General features: G+C 42.8%; 1 protein-coding gene across 1 annotated transcript; it reads left to right on the forward strand.

Moving 5' to 3' along the window:
• The first annotated feature begins 9,097 nt into the window (after positions 1 to 9,097).
• Positions 9,098 to 10,637, forward strand: myct1b (myc target 1b). Its single transcript, XM_076299216.1, has 2 exons — positions 9,098 to 9,217; positions 9,710 to 10,637. Exons 1-2 carry the CDS (start codon positions 9,163 to 9,165, stop codon positions 10,237 to 10,239), a joined length of 585 nt encoding a protein of 194 aa, XP_076155331.1. The 5' UTR covers positions 9,098 to 9,162; the 3' UTR covers positions 10,240 to 10,637.
• Positions 10,638 to 10,894: the final 257 nt, after the last annotated feature.

Raw genomic sequence — 10,894 nt, forward strand, 5'->3', positions numbered from 1 at the left:
CGGATAGCAGAAGTCACAGAAGAACTGCATACATTACTGACAGCTATCATTAAACACTTCAGGACAGATTCCATCTGCTCTGATACAGAGGAAGGGTGCTGATGCACAGTTAGCAATGTTGTATGCTAATATTCAAGCCCAAAATGGCAGTGTAAAATTCAGCCATTCAAAATGGCCCTGACCGTGCACACACTTTTTTTAAATGAATTTAAATGAATATTATTTTCCTCTGCAATGTCATATCCAATCAAACGTCAAATCAAAAATCTTTTTGCATTCTCATATGTAGCATATACGGTAATCTAGTAGACCAGTGACATCTAGTGTTTAGTCATGGTTTTAAACAAGGGAGGTGAAAATGAACTTAGATCATCTAAGTGTTATCTTGTTTTAAGTATATGTCTTTGCGTGCTTCTTTTGTGTGCGTCTTTTGGCCCAACATACTGTACATTCTACTGCTAAGCATATGCATATTCTATGCTATGCATACTTATTATACATACATTTAACATAAATAACACTACATTAACAAAATAACAATGACAAGAACTAACATCAAGCACTGAAAAGAAATATGTATAACTTCAAATAACAGTTACAATAGATAGTTACAATAGTTAAAACTTTAGTTACAATTTATAACAACAAAACAACAGGGGACAACTACATGTCTATTTTCTGAATTAAGTAGTGTCTAAGTAGTAACACTAAAGCTGGCAGGCAGACATTGATGACAGGCCTCCCAGGACAGATACTATCAGTCTGTCAGCTCCCAGTCCTGCGCTCCTGCCAACTGCACCTGACAGAGAGCCTCTACCAGCCGACCCCCTCTAGCCAGACCATCTACCCAGCAGTCCTGTGCCAATTCAAATGAGTACACCCGACTGGATCCAACTATCCCATCACTCAGTCAGACACCTGTCCTCCGCCTTGGTCAAGTACACCACTCTCACTTGAGGAAACAAGTGAATGGTAGTGGTCACACTGTCAAGTACTGTACACAGATCCCCTGCATGCCTGCACAACTACTTCTGATGAAAGACAGAACAGGATGGGAAAGATATTATGGCAAATAATGATGGATACATTATATCCACATTTACTGAAATATAATCAGGAAAAAATATTTCCTGGTTTCCACCAAATTTCCATTTCACAGAACAGACATCTTACACTGCTATGGCATGTCTAAAACCACTTTCACCAGGATCCATTTTTCTCATACAACAAACACTAAAGGGATGTGTAGATAATGTCATCAAGGTGCCTGAAACAACAGGTTGTTCTCACTCATTTCAAAAGCCTTGTATGTTTGGTGGTGAATGATGTTGACTTTACATTGTCATACCAAAAAAGACACTTTATCAGCCTTTACACAGACAGGAAACTAACAACCACTGATTTGTAGACAGATACTAGTCATGGAAAAAAGCACAGCGCTGAAAACCGCAAAAACTGGGACAACAGATGTACAGCGCTTAAAGCGAAGAAAACTCATTCACATTTTTGATGTGGTTACATAAAACTATCCATTTTCAATTCATAAAACAACCTGGCCCACCCCTGAAATCCGGCACAGTGCCTGAGAACTTTAAACCCTGGATGTATCAGTCAGTAGAGGTACATAGGGGAGGTTCGACCCTCTATGGTGGCGACAAGAGACAGACAAGGGTCTGACAGAGGCAGAGCCAACTAGCCAAACTCAAAGCAGGTAAAAGTGGACAGGAAAGACCAAGAGGAAGCATGCGGTCCCCAAGGTGGACCCCTCCTCTCCATGACTAGTGAACACTGACAACAACACACCCTTTCATCAGGACACCCACAGTCTGCTGAACGTCAGGGGCAATGGATCAGGTGACTTTCCTACACCACTGTGAGTGTATACTGTCTGCCCCTAGGGAGAACATCAGATGTCAGTGCTGTACTTGAGCATGAAAACATTGCTCCGGAGATGTACAACAGTCAGAGAGTCGGCTGCAAGCATCTCAGGCTCTGCTCCCTGCTTACAGCAGGGTTCCCACTCTAAGTCAAATGTAAAATTCCATGACTCTTCCCTGACTTTTCCTGACAAAAAAAAACAGAATTTCCATGATCTACTGTATAATGATTGGTACAATATACTGACCATAGATTTCAGAAGTTCAAGAATCTCTGACTTTTTTAGAGCAGGAGATGAATAAACAAAGTCGGGCTAACCTCAACCACTCAAGCAAGCATGTAAAGCTAATAACCAGATATACACCAGTTCTGTGTGGAAATGTATTTGTATTAAGGTACAAGTGGCAAGTAAATCATGCATCAACATTCTCTGATATGCCATGACTTTGCCCTAAATATGGTAAAATTCCCTGACTTTCCATGTCTGAAATAGACTACCGGTATATTCCAAAATTCCAGAAATTTTACGACCCATTTGAACCCTGTTACAGTGTCTAACTGAACACAAAGGCAACTGTGGACTCTGGAAAGTGCTAAGTGGTATAAAGATTAGAAAGGAAACCACTGAAATGTACAGACCTTGTGATTTAGTCTATAAACCTGGTGATCTTCAAATCCTAATGACTGACAAACTTTGGTCAGGAACGGAGGGACTTAACTGATGTCCAAGACAATGAATTTTATGGGATATGTGTAACTTTTCCCCCAAAGAAATGCACACTACGACAGCTATAGTACATATATAGTGCACACATCTAAATGCCACGTAAATATCTGATTTACATTTATATCAGTCAAATTGGCATATTCTTCTAAAAAAGATACATGACACTATGTAAATAACATTTTGAAAATAAAACTATAATATTTTACATTAGTAGTTTTGCTTTTATTTTACATTAGTTGTTTGTGCTCAGTTTACATAAACCAGTGGTTCTCAAAATTTCAACAATGAATACCACCTCAGAAAACATTTGGCTCTCCAAGTACCACCATTATCGCTGACATTTAAATACAGTAGTGTGGTGGGCCAATTTAACTATATACCGGTATTTTACATTGTGCATACTGTTTTGCCCTTTTTTGGTTACACTTTACTTGACAGTGTCGACAGAGTGACAGTGACATGACACTGTCATAAACGTGTCTTAAACAAGTCATAAATGTTTATGACATAACGCTACAGTATGTCATAACAAGTTAAGGTTAGGATTAGGTTTAGGGTTAGAGTTAGGGTTAGGGTTAGAGGTTAGGATTAGGGTTAGGGGTTAGGGGTTAGGGTTAGGTTTCATGTGTCATGACAGTGTCATGTGTTCACGACAGTGTCATGTCACTCTTATGTCAATACAGTCAAGTAAAGTGTTACCCACTTTTTTTCAAGAAAGACAAAAACTAGGCCTAGTTTAAATTTAACTTCAGTGGTTGCGTGGTTTAAGATTTCTTACTATATTATGCATATTGTTCTGATATAATTTAAAGTGATTATTTAGTCTTTATGAAAAGAAAAACCCATCTTGGAGACTCCCAGAGTACCAGTAGAGAGAGTCTGCGTACCATCAGTTATACGTGTACCATAGTTTGATAACCACTGACATAAGCCTTGAGATACTGTGAGTTTGGTAATGTGCTAAGAGTGACACAGGCTGGCACGCAATCTTGTGATATAAAAACCCCAAAGCAGACCAATTGCAGGAGCCTTTGCATCACACACCCATGCTCAACTGCTCACAATTGGCGGGAAGATGCCAGATGGTGACAGTCTGAAACCGAGAGAACACAGTACCAACCACAACTTCTACCTCACGACACGAAATGTATGTCCTTATTTACCTTCACTACCAGCCCCATGGCAACAGAGTGTCAACAACCTATGCAAACCTTACAAGTTTTGTTGTACCTGCTGTATGTTCTACATGCAAGCCGTTAAATGTCAAGGAACCTCTCAGGGCTCCTGTAAGTGTAAGGCAGACTGAATGACTACAGAATGGCTTCTGTGCCACACAGACTTTAATAATGAAATATAAAGCATACAGCCACACGCCTGTGGTTACATCTTCCTTCCTGTTATCTGCAGCTTCCTGCTTTCTGACAACTCATTGCTATTTTTTTGTTCTATTTTCAAGCAGTGGTGAATGGTTTGTCTGTTAATGGTTTTAAATCATGCCAAACCAATGCAGCAGAATAACTGGCTGCTGGCATCTTGGTCTTAATAGTCTGTAGATGAGGCTTCTTCTTTGTGGAATCATAAGGTTTCTGTTTTATGGAATCATTCCATAAACTAATATAGTATAAGTATATAAGTATAAGTATGTACTCTTTTGATCCTGTGAGGGGAATTTGGTCTGTGCATTTATCCCAATCCGTGAATTAGTGAAACACACTCAGCACACAGTGAACACACAGTGAGGTGAAGTACACACTAATCTTGACGCAGTGAGCTGCCTGCTACAGCGGCACTTGGGGAGCAGTGAGGGGTTAGGTGCCTTGCTCAAGGGCACTTCAGCCGTTCCTACTGGTCGGGGTTCAAACTGGCAACCCTCCGGTTACAAGTCTGAAGCCCAAACCAGTAGGCCATGGCTGCCCCAATATACACTTACAGTTCTCTAATCCTTTCAATGTAAAACCATCTCTACTAAAAACTCCATCTTTCCCCTTTAAACATGAGCAGTGCCCCACAGTCTTTGCTGTCATGTTGTTATAATGTCCCTAACTAGCCATGACTAATATGCTAAGTCAGAAAATGTGATCATGCTTAAACACAAAGCTCCCTAACTTCATTTAAGCCTTTCAAATGCTGTCCCTAAACAATGGATTTGAACCAACCTGGGGCCTAGCATGAGTGTTTGCTATTGATCCGTCTTTTCCCCAAGGTCAACTACCAGATCAGTTTCAGCAGCCTACTGTCTGCCCATCATTTATGCTCACCTTGTGTCAGAAACACTACTGAAGGAAGAGCGGCTGATGGAGTCTCAGGCTAATTCAGGAGATTAATGAATGACTGTTACTTAAACTGATTCTGGCTGTTAGTATGAAGTTAATGTCTAAACTAAAGGCTGATCTGAATTGTTTAAAACAGGAAAAGAATAACATCAATGTAAGCGTGCTTGACGTCACATTTCAGTCTCTTGACAGCCATTATGATGTTTCCATTCAAAATAGGGAAAATCCCTTAGAATGTGAGGGAGTGGTAGTAAATGACTTACTGAGTGTTTTTATACTCCGTGAGCAATATTAGAGGCTGTTGTGTCTTAAATGCATGGAACAAGCTCACCAGCAGCTTCAACATGCTAGCACACGAGTCTTGCATTTCACTACCAATTCAAGGATACTTGAACATGCCAAAACACACACACACACACACACATACAGTACAAACACTGACACAGCAAGACACCATGAGTCAGAGCCTATCTACCTGAGAGAGCTGTCCGAGAGTGGAAATCAAGGTACTAGGAAGTAAAAGACAAACAGACAAAGGGAAGGTGAAGACAATTGGGAGAAAGTGGCGACAAACAGTGATGCTTCACACTGATGATCGGGGTGAGAGCTGAAGGAGCAGTTCACCTCTGTATTCAGTGTTGAGCAGGGCTCTGTGTGCAGATGATGTCAGTTTTACTATGTGCTGCTGAAGAAGGAAGCAAATAAGGGCTAAATAAGCAATAAGCTATATCATGTTATCAGCACAATAGTCAGGAACTTAGCGGTCTTAGTGAGCGGCCTTCAGCGTCTCACCAAGGAAGGGAGGGGCTGAGGAAGTGAGTTTGCAATGCCATGGCAACCACACTGTGAAGAAAAACCTAATCTTCGCCTCTTCCCCTCCAGGCAGAGAAGTCTCGAAGAGAGCAACACGTGGTTCCACAGAAGTGGCAGATTGCACCAGCGCTTTCTAGAAGGCCCACACAGAGGCCTTTGTGATGTATTCTTTTTTTTCGTATGTAATTGAATGGCTTACAAACTGTGATAACTGCTCTTTTTACCTAATGACATAGCTGGGACATGTTCAACAAAACAGCCTTTATCTGACTTAAGGGGTGTCCTTGTGATCCAAGCCCTTGGCTATGTTTTAATTCAATGAGCCATCACATTAGAGATATCTGTATGGTCCACGCAAATAGCTGTAAGGAGTCGGATAATAGACCTGAGGCACAGACCTTGCATGAATGAAGACAGATGATCTGAGGTAATGTGGAAGAAACGAGATGTCTGAAAACGTGAGAAAGGAGAGAAAGGTGTGTAGAAAGACCTGTAAGGAAACGAGAAGAGGAGGAAAACAGACACGAAAGGCAAGATTATGCAGAGGATGAGAGAAGAGCGCACAGACAGAGACAGGGAGTGATACAGAGGAAGAGAGGTGAGTGAGACAGCAAGATAGGGAGAGGAGATAGGAAAGCAGAAGAAGGGAGACAGGGGAATCCAGACAACAGAGGTGGGAGGGAAAGCAGAGTGCAGAGAGGGAGAAAGGGCAGAGCGACACAGAAAGTGAAAGAGATAGAGAGAGAGAGAGAGGGAGAGGGCTGGCAGCTCCTACAGTGGTGCAGTGCAGCGAGCTGGAGTTAGTGGAAGGGAGACACGGTTAAATCACCTTAAAACATAGCCCACGACAGCAGCAGCATCTCACACTGCAGATCATAAAGGGACCTCCACCAGGGAGGGAGAGAGATGACACTGTATTTTTATAACACTCCTAATTACCCAGGGTCATTTCCGGTGAAGGGTGTACACAGTAATGCCAGGCCATTTAGTGACAGCAGGCAAAAGAGTATGGCTAAAGAAGTAAAGCCAGATGATAGCACACATTAGCAGAGTTGGATGATATGCTTCAAATGGGTTCGTAAATTATTAATGAGTGTGTGTGTGTGTGTGTGTGTGTGTGTGTGTGTGTGTGTGTGTGCGCGCAAGAGAGGGAGAGAGAGAAAGATATAGTATGCACAGTACAGCACATGTCTAAAGGGATAGAGTGGAGGAGTGGAGGCAAAGAAGGCGAGAGCGAGTCATGCACAGTGCATATGAATGCTGCATAATAGAAGCAACAAGAGAGGTGGCAAACTTCAGACGCGGACACCCTGAATCAGCAAAAAAATCTCCCAGCCCAGACAGGACAGGCAGCGGATGCAGCAGGAAAGAGGAGAAGTCACCTACCTTGCAGTCTCTGCATCAGGTTCATGATGTCCGTGCCGGACCGACCGAATGGCCCCGGAGAAGCCATGACGTCCAGCGGCGGAGCCCCGCAGGGCACACAGTTCACTAGGACAGATCACTGGAACACACTGCTAAGGCAATCAGGACAGCACTGCTCTCTCTCAGTAGGGCATTCCCTACTCCCCTCCTGCGTATACACACACACACCTCTCTCTATCTCTCTGTCTCACTTACTCTCTCTCTCTATCTCTCTCTCTACTGCACACAGACCAGAGGAACTTGATTTGCTGTGAAAGAGGACTGCCAATCACAGCACAGTTTTCATTCTGTGCTGGACAGGTCTCTCATCCAATAGAAGTGCCCCTCTCTGGCTCGGTCCACTGCAAAGCAAAAGAAGGAGCTGTTACAGTGTCTCGCCTGCAGATGTAGAAACATGTGTACCAATGCAATTCAATGACTGAATAATTACTACAGACTACAGATATGATTTGATAGGCTACATGTATACAGTCTAAACTGCATAATTTTGACCATGCATGTTACATGCATGTACAACTCCTTTAAGCAACTCTTGTTTAATTTAAGTTCGTTTAACAAAGTATTCGAAAACCCTTTGGATGGAAGTCAGGCAAACTCAATTAGACATGTGTGGGTATGATGAGGATTACGATAAAGAGGCGAGAAGTCGCGTATGCTCCTAATTGTTCCAGCTGCTACCTACCTGCATCGCGCTTTGACTCTTCAGTCTCGTCGTTCCTATTTTTACGTCCAAACTTAGTTGCAAGACGGCGTTGATATAGGCACTTTTATGTAGATTAATATTCGACTGCAGATGAAGTATCGGATGCGGAACCCCCTTGAAGGAGGAAGCGCGTGTGTTACTTTCGTTGCCAGTAGAAACAGTCAAACATTGTTGCCCCAGCCAATAGCGGCCGTCGGCTCGTTGAGAAGTGGATTGCATCAAAGTATCAACTTCAGAAACTATTTCGGAAGCAGATTGTTATAGTGATGAGTCAACAGAGGTAGAACACTTCGACTCCGAATTTTTAAGACAAGCTGGAGGTTTTGTTGATGAATAATGATTACCAACTCTGGCCTGTTTGCTCATCGCCCGCTTATCACATGTAGCCTAGTCTATTCTGCAGTCTATGACTTTTTTGTTAGAGCAGGTCTTGATCTTCATGACGTGCAATGGTCAGTCTACAGCAGACATTAAAGTAGAGGGTTAATTTTAACAACAAATCAAATAATATATTGTGCATGTTGTTTACACATAGGCTAGTTTGAAGACATCCAAGACACGAAATTAAGTCATACCTTGATACTTTTCACAGGACGATTTTTCTGTTGACCTACATCGCCATCTAGAGGTAAACTCTAGAGGTCCTTCTGGATCTTCTATTGAGGCTGTTGGAGTGACCAACCTGAAGTTCTATACGCATGAGAGTGTAGAATAGATGATTTATCTCACGCTGTCAACCCAACGCCCATGCGACATGGGTGCACATCTCTCAGTCCGGAGAGGGTAGACAATGGAAGGAAACGGCTGACACAGAGAACATGATAAACTAAAGATGCGCTTTTTTGGCCACAGGCTTTCTCATACCTCGGTTTATCAAAGGTCTCTCTGCCGCAGCACTGGATAAATGTGTGAAAAGGTGAGATGTTAAAGACGGTAAAAACAGCCTCTCTTCCGTTATCATGTATGTTTACTCACTAACCCCTCAAGACATTGGAAAAAAGAAAGGGATATAGCCGTTCTCCAGAGACCATTATCTTACCTTGTGTTAATATAATAAGGGCACAGAGCCATTGTTGTGTATTGAGTGAAATGGAGGAAATGATGCAAGAGGAAAAGGCCTCTGTTTCCCAGAGCCTGTGGTCCCTACAGATAAGGCAAGCACATGCTAATTTTAAAAGCGGGAGAACTGGCAGGAAACATGACGGGAAAGTTTCCGTTTCGGTAAGCAAGAAAAAAAGCTTCCACAGCCACTCCTGGTGTTGGGTTCAGAGACTCTCGCGCAGTCAGGGTGGCTGCTCTGCCTGCTGTTTTGCCCTCCTGATCTCAGCTGGCGTTTGGGGAATATGGCTGCCAATGAGACTCACCCTATTCTGGAGATTCTGCACTCTTTTGGCATTGGTAAGGTAACATTCCTGGATTCAGTTGTTGGCTTTACTACAGCTGAAAATCTATAGGCATGGACTTGGGTCATCTGATTAATTGTTTTATTTTTAATCACCCTAAAACCAAAACACACAGGCTACCTATGCTTCAGAATGTACAGTATTATACTGTAAGGGTACATAGTAGTTCGACATTTCAGATTGTGGTTTCAGGACAGACTTTTTTTTTTTAAAGGGAAAGCAAAACCTTTCTTTTGGTTACATTTGAAGCCGTGTTCACCACTGTGTTCATTGTCTTTTGACATAATGCAGCCTACTCTTTGAGTCATTAATTTGAGTCATGAAAATGCAACATAAGACAAAACTTTGATCATAACATACTGTTTATCTAACATCCCCTTGCTGTTGCTACCTCAGATGCTATTCACTATATATCACAGTTACTGTCAACTATCTCCAGTTTTGGTCACATTAAAACTCAAATGTTGTTTTCTGTACTTTGCCACAGAGAGTTTGATCCTGGCCTTCTGTCTCTCCATGTTGGTGGGGCTCCTGATTGGTGCGCTGATCTTCATCCTCCTCACATGGCTGTCCAGACACAGAGCCTCAGCTGTGATCACCAGACCCTCAAAGCGGAAATCTAACACCTCCCGTGCTCGCAACCGAATGGGTCTGTGCCGGAGTCAGGGCTTCCAACATCTTGGAGACAGCAGCGCTGCCTCTGGCCACTTAAATGCCCGCCGACAGGCGTCTGTGGACACCGATGAGTTGCTGGGCCGCAAAACGCCCTTCAAGGCTTCCACGTTCCACCCGCCAGGGAAGGGAGGGTCTCCCGTGGCCAGTAGTCCGCCATCTTCCCCATGCACTCTGGAGATAGAGCCCCCTTCCTCCAGTGAGGGTAGCCTGCTTCCAAGCTCCGGGAACAAACGCCAATCTTTCTGGCTTGGCAGCAATGGACTAAGAGGATATCTGCCCACCCAAACGCCCCCGCCTGCCTATGACAGCGTCATCCATGCCTTCCAAGAGACCCAGACCTGAGTCTGAGACTGGGCATGGGCAATATGATTGTATTGCATAAAAAAGATTGTATGTACAGGCTGCTACCGTATACGTATAGACAACCTGAATGGATTGAGGAAACAGCTGTGCACTACTGGACCTACCAAACTTCATGTCATAACATAACTCTTTATTTTTGACTACATGGTAGACTAAATTTCCTTCATCACAACTCTGATGATTTATACACCAATGTCACAGATGTGGGGAATATATCATCAAATTCTGGACACACCCCTTAGCTATACCTGTGAAAAACTGGAGAATGGATCTGAAAGTTGACTTGAACAGTAACACGATTAATTAGGGCTCACGATGTAGGCATAGACTACTGCATGTGTTTTACAGTCATGAGTGTATGAATATAATCTGCTCTATTCAATACACAAGCCTCAAATGAACATACCAGACAGTGCAAAGGAGACATGGTGGTCTCTCCAATAACACAATAGGTTGTGAATGTATTTCTCATGATTTTCTTGTGTGTAGTAGACACATGTAAACCTTACACAGACTACTATCATAATTCTTCATTCCTCAGTTTCCCCCTATTTGATCAACTGATAAAACTGGGCCATGGATTAATATGATGCAATGTCATTGGCCTATATAGTCCCGAGATTCTGATAACCAC

This window comes from Alosa pseudoharengus, unplaced genomic scaffold, assembly GCF_046254945.1.
Source record: "Alosa pseudoharengus isolate Yale_2024_CS ecotype anadromous, Long Island Sound unplaced genomic scaffold, YU_APseudo_1.1 YU_APseudo_1.1_scf_22, whole genome shotgun sequence".
Taxonomy (NCBI): domain Eukaryota; kingdom Metazoa; phylum Chordata; class Actinopteri; order Clupeiformes; family Clupeidae; genus Alosa; species Alosa pseudoharengus.

Bases quoted from the DNA above. Each gene is read 5' to 3' on its own strand.
- myct1b (XM_076299216.1), top strand. From the start codon at position 9,163: ATGGCTGCCAATGAGACTCACCCTATTCTGGAGATTCTGCACTCTTTT. The intron at 9,218-9,709 runs GTAAGGTAACAT...ACTTTGCCACAG, and splicing joins TCTGCACTCTTTTGGCATTG to AGAGTTTGATCCTGGCCTTC.